Raw genomic sequence first — 25,864 nt, 5'->3', positions numbered from 1 at the left:
TCAGTTTTGCTTTCATTTCCCTTGCCTTTGGGGATGTGTCGAATAGGAGATTGCTGCGGTGGAGGTCTAGGAGGTTGTTTCCTACTTTCTCCTCGAGGGTTTTGATGGTTTCCTGTCTCACATTCAAGTCCTTCAGCCATTTTGAGTTCATTTTTGTGTATGGTGTAAGAAAGTGGTCTAGTTTCATTCTTCTGCATGTTGCTGTCCAGTTCTCCCAGCACCAACGGCTAAAGAGGCAGTCTTTTTTCCATGGGATACTCTTTCCTGCTTTGTCAAAAATTAATTGGCCATACATTTGTGGGCCCAGTTCTGGGTTCTCTATTCTATTCCATTGGTCTATGTGTCTGTTTTTGTGCCAATACCATACTGTCTTGATGATGACAGCTTTGTGGTAGAGGCTAAAGTCTGGGATTGTGATGCCTCCTGTTTTGGTTTTCTTCTTCAGTATTACTTTGCTATCGAGGTGTTTTGTGGTTCCATATGAATTTGAGGATAGTTTCTTCTAGCTTTGAGAAGAATGTTGATGCAATTTTGATGGGAATTGCATTGAATGTGTAGATTCCTTTGGGTAGTAATGACATTTTCACAATGTTTAGTCTTCTGATCCATGAACAGGGAATGTTTTTCCGTGTCTTGGTGTCTTCTTCAATCTCTTTCATAAGTTCTCTATAGTTTTCGTCATATAGGTCTTTACATCCTTGGTTAGGTTTACTCCTAGGTATTTGATGGTTTTTCGTGCAATCGTGAATGGGATCAGTTTCTTGATTTCTCTTTCGGCTGCTTCATTTTTGGTGTATAGGAATGCAACTGATTTCTGTACATTGATTTTGTACCCTGTAACTTTACTGAATTCATTTATCAGTTTTAGAAGGCTTCTGGTGGAGTCGATTGGGTTTTCCATGTAGAGTGTCATGTCATCTGCAAAGAGTGAAAGTTTGACTACTTCTTTGCCAATTCTGATGCCTTTTATTTCCTTTTGTTGTCTGATTGCTGATGCTAGGACTTTCAGCACTATGTTAAACAACAGTGGTGAAAGTGGACACCCCTGTCTATTCCTGATCTCAGGGGGAAAGCTCTCAGTTTTTCCCCATTGAGGATGCTATTAGCTGTGGGCTTTTCATAAACTGCTTTTATACTGTTTAGGTAAGTTCCTTCTATTCTGACTTTCTCTAGGGTTTTTATTAAGAAAGGGTGCCGTATTTTGTCAAATGCTTTTTCTGCATCTATCGACAAGATCATATGGTTTTTATTCTTTCTTTTGTTAATGTGATGTATCACAGTGGTGGATTTGCGAATATTGAATCAGCCCTGTAACCCAGGAATGAATCCCACTTGTCATGATGGATAATTCTTTTTATATGCTGCTGAATTCGATTTGCTAGTATCTTGTTGACTATTTTTGCATCTGTATTCATTAAAGATATTAGTCTGTAGTTCTCTATGTTTGCTGGGTCTCTGTCTGGTTTGGGTATCAAGGTGATGCTGGCTTCATAGAATAAGTTTGGAAGTTTTCCTTCTATTTCTATTTTTTTGGAATAGTTTGAGAAGAATGGGTATGAGCTCTGCTTTAAATGTCTGGTAGAATTTCCCTGGAAGCCATCTGGCCCTGGGCTCTTATTCATTGGGAGATTTTGGTAATGGATTCAATTTCTTCACTGGTTATCAGTCTATTCATGCTTTCTATCTCTTCCTGTTTGAATTTTGGTAGTGCATGTGTATTTAGGAATTTGTCCATTTCTTCTATTTCAGTTTGTTGGCATATAGTTTTTCATAATAATCTCTAATGATTGCTTGTATTTTTAAAGGATTGGTTGTAATAGATCCATTTTCATTCATGATTTTGTCTCTCTGGGTGCTCTCTCTTTTCTTTTTAAGGAGCCTGGCTGGAGATTCATCAATTTTGTTTATTTTTTCAAAGAACCAACTCTTGGTTTCATTGATCTGCTTGACTATCTTTTTGGATTCTATATTGTTTATTTCTGCCTTGATCTTTATTATTTCTTTTCTTCTGCTGGGTTTGGGGTGCTCTTGCTGCTGTGCTTCTAGTTGTTTTAGGTGCTCTGTTAGATTTTGAATTTGCGCTTTTTCCAGTTTGTTGAAGTAGGCCTGGATTGCAATATACTTTCCTCTTAGGACTGCCTTTGCCGTGTCCCAGAGATTTTTGGATTGTTGTATTTTCGTTTTCATTTGTTTCCATATATTTTTAAATTTCTCCTCTAATTGCCTGATTAGCCCAGTCATTCTTTAGTAGGGTGGTTTTTAACCTCCACATTTTTGGAGGTTTTCCAGACTTTTTCCTGTGGTAATTTCAAGTTTCATAGCATTGTGATCTGAAAGTGTGGATGGTATGGTCTCAATTCATTTATATTTATGGAGGGCTGCTTTATGCTCCAGTCTGTGATCTATCTTGGAGAATGTGCCATGTACACTCACGAAGAAGGTGAATTTCCTAACTTCAGGATGCAGAGTTCTAAATATATCTATCAATTCCATCTGTTCCAATGTGACATACAGGCCCATTGTTTGTTTAGTGATTTTCTGTCTGGTTGATCTATCCATTACTGTCAGTGGAGTATTAAAGTCCCCTGTAATTAGCACATTCTTATCAATAAGATTGTTTCTGTCTGTGATTGTTTATGTATTGGGGCACTCCCGAATTTGGTGTATGGATGTGTATAATTGTTAGCTCTTCCTGATGGAGAGACCCTGTCATTATTATATAATGTCCTTCTTCATCTTTTGTTCCTGCCTTTACTGTAAAGTCCAGTTTGTCTGATACAAGTATGGCTACTCCGGCTTTCTTTTGGCTTCCATTCACAATGTAGATATTTCTCTATCCCTTTACTTTAAATCTGAAGGTATCTTCAGGTCTAAAATGAGTCTCTTATAGACAGTAAATAGATGGATTTTTTTTTTTTTATCCATTCTGCTACCCTATGTCGTTTGGTTGGAGCATTCAGTCCATTTACATTCAGTGTTATTATTGAAAACTATGGGTTAAGTTTCATTGTGTTTTCTATAGAATTCATGTTTATAGTGGTGTCTCTGGCACCTTGTATTCTTTGCAATATTTCCCTCATAGAGTCCCTATTAGGATTTCTTGTAGGGCTGGTTTGGTGGTCATGAATTCTCTCAATTTTTGTTTATTTGGGAACACCTTTATCTCTCCTTCTATTTTGAATGACAGGCTTGCTGGATAACGGATTCTTGGCTGCATGTTTTTTCTGTTCATCACATTGATGATTTCCTGCCATTCCTTCCTGGCCTACCAAGTTTCATTTGATAGGTCTATACCACTATGATAGGTTTCCCTTTGTATGTGAGGGCCCTTTTCTCCCTAGCTGCTTTCAGAATTCTCTCTTTACCTTTATATTTTGCCAATTTCTCTAGGATATGTTGTGTTGAAGGTCGATTCAAATTACATCTTAAGGGGGTTCTTTGTGCCTCTTGAATTTGAATGTCTATTTTTTTCTCCAGATTTGGGAAATTCTCAGTTACAATTTGGTCTAGTATCCCTTTAGGACCTTTCTGTCTGTCTTCCTCTTCAAGAATTCGTATGATATGGATGTTGTTCTATTTGATTGTATGACTCAGGTCTCGAATTCTCCTTTCCTGCTCCTGGATCAATTTCTCTCTTTTTTTCAGCTTCCTCTTTTGCTATATCTTCTAATTCACCTATTCTTCTCTCTGTCTCTTCAATCCTTGAGGTGGCTACCTCCATTTTATTATTCACCTCATTTATAGTCTTTTTTAATTTGTCACACCTATTTTCAAAGTTCCCAGTCATTGTCTCAGTTGCTTCTCTGATGATTTTTTCAACCCCATTGATTAATTTTATGACAAGGTTTTAAAATTCTTGTTCAGGTATGTTTTTTAGATCTGTTTTGAGCAGTTCTGTGGCTGTGACTTCTTCCTGGAGATTCTTCAGGGGAGAGTTCCTTCGTTTGTCATTTTGGCTAGTTTTCTGTCTCTTGTCAGCTTTAAAAAGCTCATTGTGCACTCTGCACCTGTTAGTATTGCTCTGTTAAAGGAGGCTTATTGCCTGTCCAGGGCCTGTCGTTTCAGGAAATTTTCTTTTAATGGTGTCTCTCAGTTTCTCTTGTTGTGCCTTTGATTATTTTTTTTTCCTACTCAGTGATATTTGGGACTCGCTGTCATGCACACTTTGGCTTGTTTCTTGGGGTAGCCCTGAGTAGGAAAACAGACAAACACAGATGGAACAGAAAAACACAAACGCACAGACAAATCAAGCAAACAAATTAGAAGGGGAAAAGGAAGAGAAGAAAAGAAGAAAGAAAAAAAATAAAGGGGGGCAGAGACAATAAAGGATAGTGGACAGTCTAAAAGTGTATAACCATTCAAGGGGAGAGATAAGGATGAGATAAGGGAGAATATATCTAGATGGCAAGAGGAAGGAGAAAAAAAAGAGGGAGAAAGGAAAAAGCAAAATAGGGGGTAAAAATTTAAAAAACAATTTTGTAAAGTAAAAAAGGTAATAATAATAAAAAAAATAAGTAAAAAAAAAAAAGAAAAGAAAAAAACAGCAGCTCTCCCTCGAGGACAGGCATGGTTTGGTGTATGTAGGTCTCTGGGGCTGCTCTCGGAGGCCCCACTGTGGTGGTTGCAGGAGATATATGGCGGCTTCCAAAGTTCTGCTGGAACTAAGCGCTGCAGGGCACTCTAATGAGTCTGATCTCCGTGTGCCACAGTTGAGTCAAGCTGTATTTTCCAGGCCCGCCTCAATTCAAAATCTTAGTCCATGCACTTTTATGCTACCACAGATGAGATGTACTTGCTTTGGTGGCTGGCTTCTAAGCTGGGATCTCATATGAGGGGGGAGCAGTTTCTCTTGGCACCAGCAGGGATTTGCACTGCTGCTGCCAGAGGCAAGGTGCGTTGCGGGAGGTGAAGTGTGTGCCCCAGCAGACACTGCCGCCAATTCCCAGCCCTCAGCTGGGATCAAGATTGCACTGGCCAGGATTCACGCTGCTCCTGCCTGAGACATGAGATGATGCCAGAAATGAGGTGCTCACTCCCGCAGCCATACTCAAAGTGTGCGCCACCGCCGCTGCCAACTTCCTGTTGGGATCGCGTAGGGGTGGGGGCTTTTTTTTCCCTGTTGGCACCTGGGATTCGGGATTCACCCGGCCAATGCTGGAGGCGAGATGCTCCACTGCCATGACCACCACCACCGCTGGGGCGGCCGCCAATTCCCTGTCAGGATTGCGCAGGGGTGGAGGCTGTTTTTTCCCCTGTGCCAGCGGTTCAGGATTTGGGCTGCCCAGCGGTTATATATGGAATGAGAGTTTTTCTCTCCTTGCAGGGTTAAACATTCTTTTTCTCTTCCCTTTGTCTCTCAGGGGATCTGTGCACTTTCCCTGTGTTGGGCTGGGATTCCCACCTCCCCTGCCCCTCTCAGGCTGGCCCGTTTTCCAATCTCCCCAGTTCGTGCTCACTCACTCAGGCATCTTTCAGGTTGTCTTCTTTCTGGAGTTTGTATTTTCTCCTTCCGTTCTTGCAGATGAGAGTAATGCCCTTCCTGGAGTCTGTATTTTCTCCTTCCTCTCTCGCAGATGAGAGTAATGTCCTTTCTGGAGTCCGTATTTTCTCCTTCCGCTCTTGCAGATGAGAGTAATGTCCTTCTTAGTTCGATAGATGGGGCGGACAAAGTTTACAGAGCTCCCTTCCTCTCTGCCATCTTTGCTCCAGTCTAAAGCTTATTAATTTTTCTACACACAGCATTTTTTAAGTAGGAAAATATTAAAAACAACATTTATGAAATAAGTAAAATAGTTCAAAGGTAGGCTAAACTTTTTTTCAGATTTTGGAAAATGATCATTGTTAAGTCAAGAGAGAAATTTGTCAAGATGATTCAAAAACCTAAAGTACTTACCCATGATGTATTTCTAGGGAATTATCATGGGGAAATAATGAAATATGCATGCACCACAATAGTATTAGCCATATTATTTATAATATTGAAAAGTTAGAATATTGAAATATCTAGTAATAGAAATGATTAAATTATGGTTTAGCTAACCAGTGGGCTATTTAATTATTTGATCTTTTCCAGTCCTGTTCCCCAAGAATATTTGATGGTATGGGAAATATTTGTGTTACAATGCTAAGTGGATAAAACAAGATGTAAAAAAAATTATACATTATTATCTGAACTTTATTCATTATATGTAATATTCCACATACAATATATATTCTGTTTATATATGGAATACACATCTACATAAATAGGTATACACATATACACACACACCATATCTAAATTAAATAGTGAGAGCTATTTTCTGTATGTATCTAGGTCGTGTTGAAGAGAGAGACTGGAAGGAGACACATTAAAATATTAACTATGATTATTTTCAGGTGAGATTATGAGTACTTTGCTCTGAATTTTTCAAATCCCCTGGAAAAAATGATGCATTTGGAAATTTATTTTTTAAATGTGTATTTTTAAAAACAGCTTGCCTCTTTTCCTCTCTTTCCTGTATAACTATGCACTAGCTTTGTTCTATAGGTATATTTATATTTAATGATCAGCACGGAATCTTATATATTACTGTCTCTGTCTTTTGGCTGTCAGAATGTTCTTTTCTAATAGATTCTTTAGGGAGGGCTCATGGAGCCATATAGCTTGTTATTTGGCAAGTTTGCAATACTTTGTATCTTTCTACTTGGTGGTCAGTTTGGATAGACATAAAATCCTGGACTCATATTTCCCTTCTGTGAATATCTGAAATTTGGGCATTAAGAATTGTTGAAAAATCTGACAATCTTATTTTCTTTTCCTTATTAGTGACTTACCTTTTTGCCTGGTTGTCCAGTGATTTTTTTTTTTTCTTAAAGTAGTTTTAAATATGAGGCACCTGGGTGGCTCAGTTAAGTGTCCCACACTTGATTTCACGGTTTGTGAGTTCAAGCCCCACATTGGGCTCTGCGCTCTCAACACCAAGCCTGCTTGGGATTCTCTCTCTCTTCTCTCTCTGCCTCCCCGCTCCCCCCTGCTTGCATGTGCTTGCATTTGCTCTCAAAATAAATAAGCTTTAAAGAAAAATGAAGTAGTTTTTTCAGCAACTATGATTCCTTGTTGGCCATGTTGACATGGTTGTGGTACCCTTTCAATATATAATTTCAAGATTTTTTCTAAATTTTAGAAAAGTGTTCTGGAATTACAGTCTTATTAATGTTTATTTTGTTCTATTGTTTGGCATTCTTTGCAATCTCAATCATATTTATATCAGGCTTATTTGTGAGGTTTTTTTTTTTTTACTTCTGTGTATGCCACTTTCTTTTGAATGTTTTTCAAATCTCTTTCATCATTTGAGTTTTCTTTTCTTCTTACTGAATTTCAGTTGATATACAATGTTAGATTTGGGTGTACAACATAGTGATTTGGCAATTCCACACATTATTCAGTGCTCACTATGGTAAATGCAGTTTTCATCTGTTACCACATAACATCATTATGATATTTTTGACGATGTTCCCCATGCTGTACTTTTCTTTTCTGTGACTTATTTGTATTTTATAACTAGAATTTTGTACCTCTTAATTCTCTTCACATATTTGGCCAATCTCCTCATCTACTCCCCCTCTGGCAACCACCAGTTTGTTCTCTATATTTCAGAGTGGGTTTTTTTTTTTGTCTGTTTGTTTTGATACATTTGGAAATATATTTCTTAAAACACATATATTTTAAAAACTACTCAGCCTGCATAATATTTTAATATGGAAAGTATTCTGTCACCAATAGTAGATTTCATTTTATTAGTGGTCTGGTGACTACATTTTTTAATGAATACACACACACACACACACACACACACACACAGACATGTATGTATATATATACCCACACACATATACATGGGGCATAGTCTGCTAGGGAATATGCTACTGTGAATATTAATGTTATTGGCAAGTGACCAGACTTTCTAGCTTCAGTGATATTTTTCACCATCCAGATGAGTTTTAACAAAATAACTTACTTTTGTTTAAAGGTCTGAGATTCTTAACTCATTTTTAGGCTATTTTAATATAGTTATGATAAAATTTTTGGTTAAGCCATCAATTGTTTAAAAATTATTCTATTTAACATTATTCATATGAAAATTATATTTCTCAGGATTGGCATGAGATCCTTTTTAAGTAAAGCACCAATTACCGTTCATTGTCAGCTACCGCGGTTCCCGCTGCCCCATTGGGGATCACGTGCCTGTAACCTCAGGATGAGAACTTCCGCTGTGTCTACAGTAATAATCGTTTCCTGGTTTCCGGTCATTAGGTACCATTCATAACTAAACACCGAACAGGAATTAGGATGATGGTACTTAATTTCAAATTTCTTTCTCTTTCAAGAATTAAATAAAATCTGTTTCATGTAGCTTGACATTTTATCCTGCTTTTTTGTAGAAAGGAAGATGGTGAACAACACGTACAAATGAAGTCCTTCAGGTACATTAAACTGTGAAATCGGCACAGGGTGGGTGGAAAAGGCTGCACCTGCAAACCTTGAGGGAAAGTAAAAGGCAACGTCAAGCCAGAATCGGTTCACGAATATGAGGTTTTTCTCATTCGTTATGCTCCGAGAAGTGGTGATGGTCAAGTACCTGTTGCCTTTCTTTTCTATCTACTTGAATAACATTTTGTCTTGAGCTGCCTTTAAATTTTTCTTACAGAGCCATTTATTAAAATGTTATTTTCTTTAAGCACTAGAAAGGAGCCGATTCCTTTTATGAACAAATCACGATTACTCCTGAGGAGATTCTGATGGTTAGAAATTCATCATCATAAAATTCTTTGTCAATTGTTTCAACATAGTCTCAACATCACCAAAATTTTTTTTATATCTGGCAACCTGGCCGCATCTGAGTGTTGCTTTTTTCTTCATTTATTCTGACTTTTGATGTGATTTACAAAACACCAGCGTGGGTCAAAGTGGCAGTAACAGTACACAGAATTAAGAGCCTTGCTGCTTCATCACGAAGCAGAGCACCAGCCTCTGGCAAGCTTGCCTTTCCTTCATACGATCCTCCAGAAGTCTTGTCAAGTGCATCTCCTTCCCGCAAAGAGCTGTATTCAAAAACTAGCTATTTTGCCTTCCTCTGGTTCCACCCTCATCATCCATTGTTCTCCACAGGGGCCTTGCTCCCACCTGTCCTCACCTGTCTCTAACCCGTAGCTCCAAGAGCACCCTGTCTGCTGTACAGTCCTGGCATTGGGCATCTCTGTCCATTGCTGTTGTCCATGCTAGTGGGTAATACTGGTGATAATTCTAGCACGAGGGTAACTATAGCATGCTGCTAATCATTAAATTTTAATCTAAAAATTACTCATGAATAGACCAAAGTATGAATGTATAACTAAATTTTATGTGAATATACATATAATTTGGATTCTATCCAGTTCACTTAAAAGTACATATTTTGTTCCAGGAATGGCATTACCCAAAGGTGAATGCTTGGGGGAGAAGGGATATGATCTCCATCAGTCTCCATTAGTGTTCTCCCCTCCCCCACTCTTTTATGTAGAAAAATTACATTTGCTTTTGTGTAATTTAAAGTGGCTATAGGAGCACCTGGGTGGCTGTCAGTTAAATGTCTGACTTCAACTCGGGTCATGATCTCACGTGGTTCTTGGGTTTGAGCCCTGTGTCAGGCTCTGTGCTGACAGCTCAGAGCCTAGAGCCTGCTTCAAATTCTGTCTCCTGCTCTCTCTGCCCCTCACCCCCTCATGCCCTGTCGGTCTCTCTCTCTCTCTCTCTCTCTCTCTCTCTCTCTCTCTCTCTCTCAAAAAATAAACATAAAAAAAAAGTATAACAACAGGTTGAAGCAAGTCTCTTACTGCTTACCCATCAGATTGTCCTTTCAAAACTCTTATGTGGAAATTCTGGGGTTGCCATGATCTGAGTGTTGTAAGAGAAACAGACAGATGTTTATAGTTAAGTATGAAGAGCAAAATAGCCTAATCTTGGAATTTAATTTTTCCCCTACAGTTTACCATCTCTGAAAAATGTCTTCTCAATGGCATCTTCCTGCTTATTGGCAACATTTTTCTTTCCTTCAGATGGATTAAATAATACTGAAGTTCCAACAGATGGCAGCTTAGGTTTGATGACATAGGGTAGCGGTATAAATGGTACTGAGTAGTGGAGAGAGGGAGGTGATTAATCACGTACTAGTCATAGAAAGTTTTTGGGAGAATAACCGAGCTGGGGTTTGAAGTAGGATTTTTGTATGAATATAGAAGGGAAGGATATTCTAAGCCTGGTAAAGAGCAAGTCAGAGGAGATGTGAGATGATCGGGCATGTTTGAGAACTAGCAGGTCATTTGGTGTTGCTACTGAATAATGCTTGGAGAGGCAGGGAAAGCATGGGGAGATGGAACTCAGTGCGCGCACAAGCCAGGGCCTGGAGAACATTGAGAGGTTGTTAGGGAGTTTGGCCCTTCTTCTTAGGCAGTGGAAATGTATTTTAGCAGCTTTATGCAGTGGAATTAGATGACTTCATATGCTTTAGAATAATTTTGGAAGTCATGGTTTGTATAGACTGGGAGAAGACAGCAGTAGGAGGTATAGCAGGTTAGAAGGTTATTGGGGATAGTGCAGTGAGCTGTCACTTAACGAATTTAGGTGGTGGCAGAATGGAGAAGAAGAGAAGATGTACTTAAGAACTATTTTAAGAACTAGAACCTATAGGAGTTTATTTGGCTCCTCAGAGTAAAGAAGGAAGGGTCTAGAATGACCCTAGTGATGTCAGCAATCAAGATAAACTCTACAGAAGAAGTAAATCAGGGGTAAGGGAGGAAGGAGAAATAAAATGGGGTAAATTGCAAAGAATGTATTCATTGTGGGATTACTTGAGGCTTAAGGCACTTATGAATCATTTAGGTGTGTAATTCAAGTTTTGAAGGTTGGGACCTGGGTGAAGTATGATTGAGGTAGGGATTTCACAGTAAGTAGCTTATGTATAATTGTAAAGTTTTTGCGGGAAGGAGATATCTTAGGGTGAAGCTGTAAGGTGAGGAAAGAGTATAGCCAAATAGGGAATCTTGGGGACACTGCTGTTTAAGGATTAAAGGAGAGCTGAAAAAGAGACTAAGGGACTGAGCTGAGCAGGGAGGATGGAGGAGCCATCACAGAAGCCAGAAAAAGAATGAGGAGTGTCGGTACTGTCAAGGAAACTAGGAATCGTTTCAGTGGCACACTGTCTGTGGGAGGTTGATTTTGACAGATGGAAAGGTGACTGCCTGTGAAGGGAAGACAACAAGGGGAAAAAAAATCCCTAGAATTGGGAAAATATTGCCACACACACACACACCAGATGGAGAGACTTGCATACTTTTGTGGCCCCATGGGAAGGAGCTGTGGAAGAGAATGAGTTTAAGATGCTGGTAACTGCAGGGACGCCTGGGTGGCTCAGTTGGTTAGGCTTCTGACTTCAGCTCAGGTCATGATCTCACGGTTTGTGAGTTCGAGCCCCATGTTGGGCTCTGTGCTGACAGCTTGAAGCCTGGAGCCTGTTTAAATTCTGTGTCTTCCTCTCTGCTATTCCCCTTCTCTCTCTTTCAAAAACAAACATTTTTAAAAAATGCTGCTGATATCTGCTGACTCCCAGGAGGAGGAAGCTGCAGTAGAAGGCTACCCAACTCTTCCTCTGAAGACTGGAAGTTATAAAACTACCCATGTGGCTCTCAGGCACATCTTAATTCTTGAAGGCTTCCAGAAATAGGGAGGAAGGAGCAGCGGCAGTCGGTGGGGCGGAAGCACTGTGCATGAGCACTGTCTCTGTGGGCAGCAGTGCCCTCCTCTCCCCTGACCTGCAAGCGCAGGGCCGGGGCTGGGAGCGGGGACAGTGTGTGCTCCCAGCCTCCCCAGGCTCCAGCTAGTGCCTCTGGGGTAACCGTGGGCCTGCTCGTTGTTAAAAATAAAGGAGGTTCTTTTCCTTCTTAGAGAAGCTCACAGTCAAACTGAAAAGCGGAGGAGAGATAAAATGAATACCCTGATTGAGGAGCTGTCTGCAATGATTCCCCAGTGCAAGCCCATGGCACGTAGACTGGACAAACTTACGGTTTTAAGAATGGCTGTCCAACACTTGAGATCTTTAAAAGGTGAGTTTGGGCATGGCTTCCACACTTGGATTTGTGAAATGCTTCCTGTAATCGAGGTCTTGGTTTGTTTTGTTGTTATTGGCTACTGAGATTCTGTATGTGTCTTTCAGCTTTATAGGCATCAGTTTTGATGCTTGCTAATATTCTGTATGTGGAGGAAACACTAATGTAGGTATTGAAAATCTTGGTTTCACTAAAAGCTTAATCTTCTATTTGTGTCATCTTTCAAGTCTTTTATCAGGGTCTTACAGTTTTCAGAGTATAGTTCTTCCACTTTCTTAGTCAAATTTATTCCTAGATATTTTGTTATTTTTGATGCAATGCTAAATGTAATCTGTTAATTTTTTCTGCTCGTTATTAGTATATAGAAGTGCAAGAGATTTCTGTATATTGATTTTGTAGTCTACAACTTCACTGACTAATAGTTTTTTGGGGGGTCTTTAGGTTTTCTATATAAACTATTTTGTCATCTGCTTATAATGACAATTCTACTTCTTCCTCACCAATTTAGATCACTTGTATTCAGCTGTGGCTAAGACTTCCAGTACTATGTTGGATAAAAGTGGTGAGGATGAATATCCTCGTCTTCTTCCTGATCTTAGAGGAAAAGCACTCAGCTTTTTACCACTAAGGATGAAGTTAGCTCTGGGTTTGTCATTTATAGCTTTTATTATGTTATGTTCCCTCTATACCCATTTTGTTGATTTTATCTGAATATTGTATTTGTCAAATGCTTTTTCTGCATCTGTTGAGGTGATCATGTGATTTTTGTCTTCTATTTTATAATATGGTGTATTTTGATTTGCAAACACTAAACCATCCTTACATCTTTGGAACAAATCCCACTTGATCATGGTGAATGATCTTTTCAATGTATTGTTAAATTTGGTTGGGAGTATGTGTTGAGAATTTTTGTGTTCATCAGGGCAATGGTCTGTAACTTTCTTGTTTTGTAATGTCCTTGTCTGATTTTGGAATCAGGGTAATGCTGTCCTTGTAGAATGAATTTGGAAGTTTCCCTTTCTCTTCTATATGTTGGAATGATTTGAGAAGGGGAGGTATTAATTCTTCTTTAAATGTTGGTAGAATTCACTGATGAAGCCATCTGGCCCGGGACTTTTGTTTATTGGGAGTTTTTTTTGACTACTGGCTCAATTTCATTGCTGGTAATTATTCAGATTCTTTCTTCCTGATTCAGTTTTGGAAGACTGTAGGTTTCTCGAAATGTATCCATGTCTTCTAATTTGTCTAATTTGTTTGCATATAAGTTTTTGTAGTAGTCTTTAATCCTTTGCAATTTTGTAATGTTGGTTGCAACTTCTCTTGGATTTGTTTGATTCTTTTTCTTGACAAATCTGGCTAAAGTTTTAACAATTTTATCTTTTTAAAGAATGAACTCCTAGTTTCACTGATCTTTTCTGGTTTTTTTTCTTTTTTGTCTGTATTTCCTCTATTTCCATTCTGATCTTTTTCATTTTGCTAACTTTGGGTTCTGTTTGTTCTTTTTCTAGCTCCTTTAGGTATAAAGTTAGATTGAGATTTTTCTTCTTCCTTGAGCTGGGTCTGTATCATTATAAACTTCCCTCTTACAATTGCTTTTGCTACATCTCAGATTTGTAACCATTGTTTACATTTTTACATATCTCCATGTATTTTTTCCTTTCCTCTATGATTTGTTGACCCATTGATTGTTTAGTAGCATATTTTTTTTAGCCTCCACACATCTATGTTTTTCCAGGTTTCTTTTTTGTAATCGATTTCTATCTAGTTTCATACTGTTGTAGTCGGAAAAGAGGGATGATAGGATTTCAGTTGTCTTCTTAAACTTACTGAGACTTGTTTTGTGGCCTAGCATGTGATCTATCCTGGAGAATGTTTCACGAGCACTTGAAAAGAATCTGTATTCTGTTTACTCTGTCATTCAAAGCCACTGTTTCCTTATTTTCTGTCTGGGGAATTTATCCATTGATATAAGCAGGGTGTTAATGTCTCCTCCTATTATTGTACTACCGTTAATTTCTCCCTTTATGTGTGTTAATGTTTGCCTTATGTATTTAGGTGCCCCTATGTTGGATGCGTAGATATTTACAATTGTTATATCCTCTTGTTGGAGCGATCCCTTTATTATTGTATAATGGCCTTCTTAGGTTCTTGTTATTTGTTTTAAAGCCTATTTTGATGACATAAGTATTGCTACCCCATCTTTTCTTTTGCTTTCATCTGCATTCAGTCTGTGTCTAGCTCTGAAGTGGCAGCATATCTTGTTTTGTTATCCATTGAGTCCATTGTATTTTTTTGATGGTAATATTAGGTTATTTATATTTGAAGTAATTATTGATAGGTACATATTGGCATTTTAAAAATTGTTTTCTGGTTGTTTTTGTAGTTCTTCTCTATTCCTTTCTTCTTCTTTGGGTCTTTTCCCTTGTGATTTGATGACTTTTAGTGTTATGCTTAGATTTCTTTCTCTTACTTTTTGTGTATGTATCACAAGTTTTTGGTTGTAGTAACCATGAGTTTCATATATAACATCCTAAGTATAGAGCAGCCTCTATTAAGGTGACAGTCACTTTGAACACATTCTAAAAACACTACATTTGCACTCCCCTCTCCATATTTTATGTATATGATGTCATATTTTACATCTTTTTATTTTGTGTATCCTCGATTTTTTTTTGTAGATATAATTTTACCACTTTTATCTTGTAACTACCAGTCTAGCTTTGTAAGTGGTGGATCCGCTATCTTTACTATATATTTGTTTTTAGCAGTGAAATATTTTTCTTTCATAATGTTCTAGTCATAGCCTTTTCTTTTCTGCCTAAGAAGTCCCTTTAACAAAAAGTAGATACTTTCAATCACCTTTCTTAGATTTCCACCTGCGGTAGAACAGCGGCTGCTCTACTCCATCCAACCAGATGGCTGTGTGCAGATCTGTAGAGCATCCAGAGAGTAGACGGTGGGGAAAAGTACAGCCTTGGCCCCTCCAGTGCCAGGCAGAACAGCACAAGTCGGGAGATACTGCTTGGCAAGCTTCCTTTTTGGGAGTATGACTGGAGGTCTCCTTTTCATAACTGTCTGTTGTGAAATAAGATTCTTTTTTACCCACAACTGGATCTTGCATAAGTTGTATGCAATATTTCCCTTAAATCTTGGCAATGAACATTATCAAGCTCAACTGAGGTCCTTTGATTGCAACTCTAAAAATTACCCAACAATTTTTACATTCACAAGGCCCCGAGGGAGGAGGACCTAAGGGAAAAGCCATGAATTATCAACTAATTCAACAAACAAGCACTGGGCAGCAATTAGCCTCCTGTCTGTGCTGGGAACTTGAAAAGGAAGCAAGATCTCTATGCTCTATGGGTTCAAGGTAAACAAGGGCATCAGACCCAGGCAGAGATTAAAATCTAGTGCGATAAATGCTACAGTGGAGTATTAGCAACAGGAGCTCCGTGGGGAGGAGACACCGTCTAAATCCAGTGCAGATTCCGCGAAACAGAGCACAGGTCTTAGCCCTGGGCCCTTCTTAGCTGAAGTGCAGTGGTCAAGTATTCCTCACACATCCTGAGCGTGCCCTTTAGTCAGTACTGCCCACAAGTCAGAGGACTTAAGGCCATTGGATCTGTCTGCATTCCAGGGCATTTACCCGCGTATACCCCCAGCTCACACCACAAAAGCCTAGACACCAAATCATCAGAGGGCTGCAGGTGGATGGTGTTATTTTGGTGCCTACATAATAACTTTAAAGACAGAAGGAAGGTAAATGATTTTTTTCACTATAAACAGTGCTTCTCTAATTAGCTGGGTGGAGGACAAGTGTTATCCATCCCCATCCATTGTGAAATACACTTAATTACTGGAAAAACAATCATGGGCTGCGATCTACTACAGTGTCACATTTCCATAAAAGTGTCTAAATGCTTGTTCTTAACTTCCGTACTCACCTGCAGTTTGCTGATGACATTGGTCCGCAGACCACACTTAGAGTAGCCCTTATTTTCATCATGTGCTGTCAGAGAAACTATGGGCATTGTATGTGTGCAGTCATAATATTGTGGGGTACAGTGGTGCATGCGTGTAGGTCCCAGAGGCAAAACTCCCGGGTTCAAATCTTGGCTCCCTGACTTAAGAGCTGTGTGACGTGACTTACTCCAGTTATCGAACATTCTAATCCTCAACTTCTGTATCTGTAAAATAGGGATAATGCACTTACCTTTAGGGTCGTTAAAGAATAATATATATAAAGGGCAAGCACCGTGTTTACTCAGGGTGGAGTTGGGGTTAGGAGGAGGAGTTGGAGGAACACTTACTGTGATTCCATCATTTTAACCTAATGAACACTGTCATAAAGGTAAGCAATCATGTTTCCTCATTTGTTTCTGCAGCAGAATTCTGAGCGTCCACATTGTTATCCCTCATTGGCGCACGTACAGAATACCACAGCACGCATTTAATTACCACCCCTCGCTCCTCTCATTTCCTTACGAGCACGTGCTCACTCACTGTTGGGGCTCGCCTGTTCTGCCCAGCTTACACTGACGGAGGTTCCCCGGCATACCTCTGCCAACGTTGCCTCAGGCCAGACAAGCAGAGATCACTGCTCTGCTCAAATTGATTTACTGCTGTACCGTAGCCTGGAACTCAGCCTGTATCTTTCAGCTCTTTCTCAACTTCTTCCCACTGGGATTCCATGAAGTGATTATAACAAGAGATCATTTGAGGGAATTCTTGGCGATCTACCTAGCAGGTAGGTAGGTAGGTAGATAGAGAGGTAGGTAGATAGATCTACCTATGAGAGAAAGAGAACATACAGTCTGGGAGAGGGACAGAGACAGAAAGAAAATATTTATCAGACTTCATGCTCAGCACAGAGCTTGACATGGAGCTCAATCCCATCACCTGGGGATCAGGACCTGACCCAAAATTAAGAGTTGGTCCCTCAACTGACTGAGCCACCCAGGTGCCCCTGAGATTTTCATTTGCCTTATTCAAGACTCATAATATTCAAGACTCATAAGGGTGAGGAAACTTTATCAAATCATACTATGAGGTGTTTTTTATTTTTTCCCTCAAGCTGCAAATCCATCCAAGGACCAGGGTGTAGTTAATATATCTCAGGGTAGAGGGGAGGGCCCTCTCAGCACTTTAACCCTCATTCTCTTGCAAAAGCAACTGTGCAATCCTCAGGAAGAGGGCTTGCGGGGAGGAAAAGTTGATTTACCTGTGAATCACCTTTGCCTGGACGTTATCTGGGGACCGGGCACCTTGGTTTGGTGGACTGTCCTCCTGCGCCCCCTTGTGGCCACAAAGGGCTTTCTCCTGTCAAGGTGGGTAGATGTCTTAAGGGCAAATTTGATTTTGGTGCTTCCTTTACTTCTCTCCTTCAAACTTTGACCTAGGTTTTGACCTACTGATTCCTTATTTTGCCAGCTGTTCAGTTATTTTAATATAATATTGCTCTGTGCTTAGGGCTTGAATTATTTCATTTATATTTTATACATATTTGTCTATTATACAAAGTCTCCATAGGATTTTTAAAGAGCCATATGGAAAATCTTATGAATCCATAGAAATGGTTTAAAATATCACTATCTTCTTATTTAGGATAAATCATATGATCAGTGTTAATAAGCTAAGAAATTATAGAACTAGATTCTTGAATATTGTTTCATGTTGTAGCATCATAGATAATATATTCCTCTTTTAAATATAGCTCCTGTCTACCATCTAAGTATAAGGGAATACATAGTTACAATAATTTACAGTATAAAAGGACATATAATCTAATAATAATGAATGATCACAATAACGTCTTAGAATGTGTTAAAAGAGAAAATACCATTTTCAATAGTGGCAGCAGCCAACAGTGCTAATGTTCACTGAGCACTTACTACGTTTCCAACTCTACACTATTTTTTATAACTTTTGGTCTTATTTTTAGGTAGCACAAGTTCTTATGCAGGAGATAATTACAGACCTTCATTTATTCAGGATAATGAGCTCAGACACTTAATCCTTAAGGTAAGTAAGGAGATCTGTTTGTCTAAGCTGCATTTGTCCTTTATGCTTTGCTTGAGTGGACACAGATTTTCTTCAGTTTGCTTATGATTGTAAACACATAGGACTCTCTATTACACCATTTCCCTTAATACAAAAATATATTTCACAAGTACCCATGTCTCAGCTTGGGCTGATGAAAGTAGAGACAGGGGATACGTACTTTCCAATGTACGGACCAAAGTGGTCTTTAATCCGAAACTTACATCACCTACTGCACTTCACCTCCTGTGCCGTTGGATCTGTTCCCCATCACCACCACCTTCAAAGCCATCTACCTCATGTCCTATGCCTTCAGGATCCTATTCTCTGCACATTAGGCAGTTACTATTATGAGCTCTCAGCTGATGCTTTGACAATTCTGTTCTCATCATTTCATATGCGTAGGTTTTCATATTCACTGGTCTAGAGGTTTATTTGACATGGAAAATATGACTGTGTCATTGGCTTATCCTGCCCCCAGGATGTGATAAGTGTCTTGATCTTGTGCTGTGACTCCTGGGCTTTAAGCCACAGTATGATTAAACAAAGATTTTTCATATATATACTTGTCCATTTAATTTTAATTGTTTTAAAAGTTTATTTATTGGGGTACCTGGGTGGCTCAGTAGGCTAAGCATCCAACTTTGGCTCAGGTCATGATCTCATGGTTCATGGGTTTGAGCCCCGCATCGGGCTCTGTGCTGACAGCTCACATCCTGGAGCCTGCCTCTGATTCTGTGTCTCCCTCTCTCTCTGCCCCTCCTCGACTCATGCTCTGTTTCTGTCTCAATAATAAATAAAAACATTTTTAAAAGGTGTATTTATTTATTTTGAGGGAGAGTGAGCAAGTGAGAGAATCTCAAACAGTCTCTGCACCAGCAGTGCGGGGCTCAAACCCATGAATTGGGAGATCACAACCTGAACTGAAATCAAGAGTTGGACACTTAACCAACTGAGCTACCCAGACACTCCTTCATTTAATTTTTTAAAAAGCCCCTTTTTAATGTTTATTTATTTTGAGAGAGAGAGAGAGTACGTGTGAGTAAGCAGGGGAGGTGCAGGGAGAGAAGGAGAGAGAGAATCCCAAGCAGGCTCTGTGCCATTAGTGCAAAGCCTGATGAGGGGCTCAAACTCATGAACCATGAGATCATGACCAAGTGGGATGCTCAACTGACTAAGCCACCCAGGCGCCCCTACAAGGCCCTTCTTTTATTTGAGCAGCTGTCTGTATGTATTTATTGGGGGGGGGGATGGAGGGTGCTGAGGGAAAGAGAAAGCAGGCTCCGCACCCAGTACAGAGTGTGACTCAGGGCCAGAGCTCATGACCATGAGTTTTTGACCTGAGCTGAAACCAAGAGTCAGACACTTAACTGAGCCACCCAGGCACCCCTGAACAGCTGAATTTAAATATGATATTCCTGATAGAAATATAAAGGATTTTTTTAAGATAAAGATTTTTAAAGTTAGCACAATGTACAGTATGCTTTGCAAACTTTCTTACCAATCTTTAGGGGTTTCTTTCAGTCGTAACTTAATACTGGTTCTGCCCTTATAGAATATGTCTGTTTAACTTACCTCATGTTTGTTTCCAGTTCATAGAAATTAATCAAGGAAATGTCCAGTGGCATGCCAGACTCATCTTGTGTCCATACATATCCATTTCCATATAGGTTACTTTCCAAAGGATGCCCTGGGCAGAGATCAGTGGGAGTAGCTGATGTTAGAATTTTTTAAATTGAGTTTAAATGAGTGGCACCTTATCATAGTTCAAAAAGTATATCAGAGGATGTCTTCTCTTTCCTTGTCCTTAGCCTACACAGTCCCTGCATCTCAGAACATTCTCGGGCAAATATGATGGATGTGTTTGATATCTTTGTAGTTTCTGTATGCAGTATAGAATTTGGCATAGGTAATTTTTGTATTAGAAAATCTCTCAACCTAGGGATTTACCCAAAAGATACAGAAATGCTGATGCATAGGAACACATGCACCCCAATGTTCATAGCGGCACTTTCTACAATAGCCACATCATGGAAAGAGCCTAAATGTCCATCAACTGATGAATGGATCAAGAAGATGTGGTATATATACACAATGGAGTACTACATGGCAACGAGAAAGAGTGAAATCTGGCCATTTGTAGCAAAGTGGATGGACCTCTGGGGTGTCATGCCGAGTGAAGTAAGTCAGGCAGAGAAGGACAGATACCATATGTTTGCACTCATAGGTCTAACAGGAGAAACGTAACAGAGGTCCATAGGGAGGGGAAGGGGGAAAGAGAGTTGGGGAGAGAGAGGGACGCAAATCATGAGAGACTATTGAACACTAAAAACAAACAGAAGGCTGAAGGAAGGGGGGGTACTTGTGGGGAGAAGCACTGGGTGTTATATGGAAACCAATTTGACAATAAACTATTATAAAAAAAATCTCTCAACCAAAATTCCATGGGTAAATTTTCCATGTCAAAAATGAGTTTAGATTGGAGTTCAGTTTAATGTTCTTCACAAATCCTTTTACATCTTCAGAAAATGTCCTAATGCTCAATGAACACTTAATATTTTTTAAATCTATTTGGAGAGGCAAAGGGAGAGGGAGAATCTCAAGCAGGCTCTGCTCTGTCAGCACAGAGCCCGATCTGGGGCTCGAATTCCCTAACTGTGAGATCATGACCTGAGCTGAAATCAAGAGTCTGATGCTCAACCAAATGAACCCCCCGGGTGCCCCTAACCACTCTTAGTTTTATTGCTACAATAATTTTCACAGTCTCTGAATGTGTGTAAGAAAGAAGATATTTAAAAATATTTACTTTTATATTTTTAAATCCTAGACTGCAGAAGGCTTCCTATTTGTGGTTGGATGTGAAAGAGGAAAAATTCTCTTCGTTTCTAAATCAGTCTCCAAAATTCTTAATTATGATCAGGTATTTTTCTATATGATGTTTAATTTTTTTTAACAAACACATATTTCCAGGTTCTCTTTCTGAATCCTGTCTTCCCACTGGGCTGGGGGCTTAAGTTTGCTGGATGAGAAGAACTCCAAGGGAGATGGAAAGACTGTGGGTGTTTATTACTGACAAGGGTGTACACTTCTTGACCTCCGGCAAGTTATTTAATTTTCCTAAGCCTCAGCTTTAAAGGGGAAATGATGATCACACTAGACTCTTAGGATGTAGATACATAGCTGTTACATTTGAGACTACATGAAAATTGTTAGTTGCCCTTCTGTGTCCTCCAAAAGGCAGCATTATTATATATTATTAGGTTGTATGCATTGCATAACAGCTTTTGCTCTGATCTCTGGCAACAAACTCTAAAATACATCTTTTATTTAACTAGCTTTATAATCTCTTTACCTCCTCATTCCAAAACATTTAATTTAAACTAGTTACTCACCAGCTACAGCACTAACCCTAATTCACCAGAGTGAATAAACTAGCAGCCCTGGTCTCCTTTAGTCGTATCTATTTTGAGAGAGAGAGAATTATGTGAGCAGAGAGAATGGGGGGAGAGGACCCCAAGCAGGCTCCTTGATCTCATGAACTGTGAGGTCATGCTGTGATCTCCTTTAAAATAGAAATCAAATAGACCACAGCTTTGATCTTAACTCTCATTAATTTCACCTCTATTCTCCCTGACCTTGAAAATTTGGAGAGAGAGAAACAAGGTTCATAAATAACAAAGAAGAGGTACTGGGAGCCTACTTACTGAAGGAATAAGACCCCAGTGAATCATGCCACTGGGTTAGCTGCCCCGGGGACACAAAGGCAGGGGGAGACTTGATTCCTTCCTAGCAGACAGAGAACACTGTGCACACACACATGCGAAGATACCTTAACAATTCAGGGTAGCACGTAAGTTCCAAATCAGTGACGTGGAATCCAGTCCCCCTGGGCACTGACTACTCAGGAGGACTTTGGAATCCCCATCCTACAGGGTCTGGTCCTCAGCATTTCAGACTCAGAAACCTGATTTTCTTTTAGAGTTACGGGTATAAACTTCTATTAACCAATCAGACTGATTTATAAAATGCTAGTTTTAAAAATATGAGATATCTAACTGCCACCAGGCTACTTATATCAGCTGGTACATTTGTTCTGTCTTCTATAATAATATCTACCGAGCTAATAAAGGATTTCACAAGAACGGTGATCAATGTGGATCAGGGAAGGCTTCAGATACAAAATAGAATGTCTGCCTAGGCTTTAAAATGAGCAGGGAGTCTGGGGGAGTAAAAGGCAATTGACTAGAGTCGCTAGGGAATTTTGAGTTTGTAGAGAAAGGAGTAATGAATTCTAGGTGATGAGACTGTGCAAGCAAAGGCATAGAGTAGGAATACTGTACATATTGAGAGAAAGGGAATGGGAAGTGGGAAGTAGGAGGTGTTCCGGGTTGGATTTTTTTAAATGTTCATGAGAGAGAGCATGGAGTCTGCTTCATATTCTCTCTGTTTCCCTATCAGTGCAGAGCCCAAGGAGGGCCTCAGTCTCACGAACCACCAGATCATTGACCTGAACCAAAACAAAGTGTTGGACACTTAACTGACTGAGCCACCAGGCACCCAAGAATTTGGTTTTTTTTTTAATAGTATAGTGATTTTTTTTAAAAACTCTGAGTCACACCATAAAATCACAGATTCTCTGTGACTTCCATGTTGGATTATAACGATAATCTCTTTACTTTTAACAAGTAAAAAAAACTGTTTTAGAAGTAAGTGAATTGGGGGATGTTCACAGTAGTTTACTGAATATTAGCATTTAGGTGTCTGTGATTCATGTGTTTCCAGATGCGGTTTGTGTGCATATATTTCTATCTATAAGTATCACCCTGCTTTTTACACTAAGTTAACATCACACGGTGTAGTAGATGTAATTTCGAGCTTAAGAAAAGCCACTTTAACAGTATTTACCATATATCTGTATGAAAAACTGTAGAAAAATTCAGGGACTAATTTTAAACAAACATCTACCTTATAAATAGGCTAGCTTGACTGGACAAAGCTTATTTGACTTCTTACATCCAAAAGATGTTGCCAAAGTAAAGGAGCAACTTTCTTCTTCTGATATTTCACCAAGGGATAAGCTGATTGATGCTAAAAGTAAGTGCTTATTTCAGTATAATTACAATTTTATGTAAATATGATTCTTACTTAAAAACACAACAATATAATATTTTGAAAAAGCTAATTATGGCTTTATCAAGAGGAGATTTAGTAAACTTTACAATCATTGACCTCAGAATTCAAAAAAACAGTATAACTAGAGAATTCCTTCATATTCATATGAAGATGCTTTGGGGAATATGTGATTATTTCATATTCACTATTTTTCACATGCTAATAAAATCTTCATAATGAAGTATCATTTGGGGATTTAAACAATTGCTGGCGTTTCCATTATTCAGCTATATGCTGAGAAACAATTCTCTTTCTTCTATGGATTAGGTCTACTCAATATAAAAGACCTTGTATAATTATACTTTGGAAGTGTGAATATTGTTTACCCTTCCTGAAAATGCTTAGTGCCAAACATTTATTTACACTATACTGATGCTTTATGCCATTGATTACTACTATATTTAAGGGGTTATTGTCATTAAAATTTTTTTAAATATTTTATTTCTCTTAGATTACCTTTATTTCTACCCCCCCCCCACCGCCCCCGGGGAAAAAAGAAAGCTAAATTGCAAGTGTTTAGAAGGTATAAAAATATGATTGCTTGACAGATGCTCTTTTTGGTATATTTCACTTTGTGGTTTACTGTACCACAATGCCCTTGGTTTAAATAACCATCTTCCTTTTGCAATTTATTAAAGAAAAATGTTTTGAAATGTGTCCCTTGACATTTCTTATCTATATGAAAATATTCTTTTCCCCCTGTTCTCTTGCCACCTCCTGCTATGAAAACTGGTTTTCAAGTTCACGGTAATTTCCACAGTGGAAGGACTCACGTGTTTTCTGGCTCAAGACGGTCCTTTTTTTGTCGGATAAAGAGTTGTAAAATCTCTGTCAAAGAAGAGCATGAATGCTTATCCACCTCAAAGAAAAAAGGTATCATCATTGTAAGACGTCAAATTATTTAAAATTATATAAAATTAACATCCTAAAAACGTTCTATACAGAAATGACAAAGTGTATGGTCAAGGCAAGTAACTGAGGCCAAAAGCATTAAAGGCAATTGGATTGTCTTTAACTAGAGTTGTTAAGATTGGCTCCTCATATCTTTCAAATTTATCAGGTAATTGCATGTTTTCTTTATTGCTCAAGATTTGAATGGTGCTGTTGGAATCCAGTGGGGGGAAATGGGAAGAGATTGAAATAAAACGTTTATATTTTAAAAATAGCAATGGAATTTCATAATAAAAGTTAACTCTTAAAAAAATATTGTAAGCGTACAAGAGCCCAATTTGACTAATTGGTGAAAAGTTTTTCAAGATGTTCCAGGTACAGTTTCAATGACTTTAGTCCTTTGGTAAATATTTCTAGTTCTGTTTTCTTGTGATTCTTTTGTAGATTTGTCTTATTTACATTTTGAATTAACACTTACCTATTATACTTAGCTGAGAAATTCCAGGGACTGCAAAATGTCTCACACTTTTTTGCCTAAGACTCTATTAACCTATTGCGTATAGAATTTCCTATGCAAATTTTAATGTAAGATTTACTTTCACATCCTTTAGAAGGATATTTATATAAGGACGCCTGGGTGGCTCAGTTAGTTAAGTGTCAGACTCTTGATTTGGGAACAGGTCATGATCTAACTTCAAGCCCCACATCAGGCCCCATGCCGACAGTGTGGAGCCTGCTTGGGATTCACTTTCTCTCCTTATGCCCCTCCCCAACTTGCTCTCTCTCTCTCTCTTTCAGAATATTTATAAATATCTCAGGATATTTCTATAGAGCTGGAAGGTTCAATTTACTTACAAGTTTTGGTCACATCTTTTTTGGCAACCACCTACGATGATAATCACTAAATATTCACTTATTAAGTATATTTCTGTGCCACATCAGATATTGCGCTAAGTGCTTTAATTCCTGAGAAAACACTATTCTTACCCCTGATTTAGAATCAGGGAAGAGAGACTTGGAGAGATTCAGTAACTTGCAGAAAGGGAAATCATCAAAGCTCACACTCAAACCCAAATCTCCTATTTGTCTGTTACACCATAAAGAAACATAAGTGGAGTGAATCAGCAGTCCTAAGGGAGGAAGGGTTTGTAATCCATCAACTGCTGCCCTCTTGCCCTTGGCTCTGAGTCTGCTGAAATCACTTGTAAGGCCCCCTGGGGTTGAAGTCCCAACTGACCTTGTGATGAAGACACTGTGGAATCCAGCTAATTGTGATCAAATTTTGCTCTCTCACTAGCTAGCTCTGTGGTGGTGAGCATGTTTCTTAATCCCTCTGAACCGCAGTTTCCTTATTTATAAAACAAGATTATTCACAGGGTGGTATGTTTGGTGAAGTAGGTGAGTGCATTGATTCTGGAGCCAAACCCATCCTAACTTGTATGGCTTAAGATAAATTAAAATTTTCAACCATAAGAAGAAAATTATAGAACCTCCCTCCCAGAGTGGTTGTTAGGATGAAATGAGTTAATACATGTGATGTGCTTACCATGGTTCCTAGCACAGTAACACCAGATAAATGTTAGGAGCTGTTATGAATATTACTAGGAGTAATGCATATTAATTCTTAGGACAATGTGAG

General features: G+C 38.9%; 1 protein-coding gene and 1 long non-coding RNA gene across 11 annotated transcripts in view; one reads left to right on the top strand and one right to left on the bottom strand.

Moving 5' to 3' along the window:
* LOC115304592 overlaps positions 1–25,864 on the bottom strand; it is a 121,581-nt gene that overhangs the window by 14,214 nt on the left and 81,503 nt on the right. The window contains exons 2-3 of one of the 3 annotated variants that reach the window (XR_003914517.1): positions 24,108–24,193; positions 19,738–19,852 (exon numbers count right to left, since the gene is read on the bottom strand). This is a non-coding gene — a long non-coding RNA (uncharacterized LOC115304592). Of the gene's footprint in view, positions 1–14,982; positions 15,199–16,067; positions 16,585–16,681; positions 16,912–19,737; positions 19,853–24,107; positions 24,194–25,864 lie in introns of those variants that run through there. The other 2 variants (XR_003914516.1, XR_003914515.1) reach the window with 2 other exon arrangements.
* The window catches only part of ARNTL2 (aryl hydrocarbon receptor nuclear translocator like 2), a 108,468-nt gene that overhangs the window by 46,952 nt on the left and 35,652 nt on the right, over positions 1–25,864 (top strand). For 3 of the 8 annotated variants that reach the window (XM_029954817.1, XM_029954813.1, XM_029954816.1), the window contains 6 exons: positions 8,425–8,466; positions 11,963–12,120; positions 18,065–18,144; positions 20,990–21,082; positions 23,139–23,256; positions 24,067–24,207. In XM_029954817.1, the coding sequence (XP_029810677.1) occupies positions 8,425–8,466; positions 11,963–12,120; positions 18,065–18,144; positions 20,990–21,082; positions 23,139–23,256; positions 24,067–24,207 (632 nt within the window). Of the gene's footprint in view, positions 1–6,316; positions 6,379–8,322; positions 8,339–8,424; positions 8,467–11,962; positions 12,121–18,064; positions 18,145–20,989; positions 21,083–23,138; positions 23,257–24,066; positions 24,208–25,864 lie in introns of those variants that run through there. The other 5 variants (XM_029954818.1, XM_029954815.1, XM_029954819.1 and 2 more) reach the window with 4 other exon arrangements.

The sequence above is a fragment of the Suricata suricatta genome, chromosome 10, assembly GCF_006229205.1.
Source record: "Suricata suricatta isolate VVHF042 chromosome 10, meerkat_22Aug2017_6uvM2_HiC, whole genome shotgun sequence".
Taxonomy (NCBI): Eukaryota; Metazoa; Chordata; class Mammalia; order Carnivora; family Herpestidae; genus Suricata; species Suricata suricatta.
Note: the sequence above shows the minus strand (reverse complement) of the source record. Positions and strands in the feature narration are given on the sequence as shown.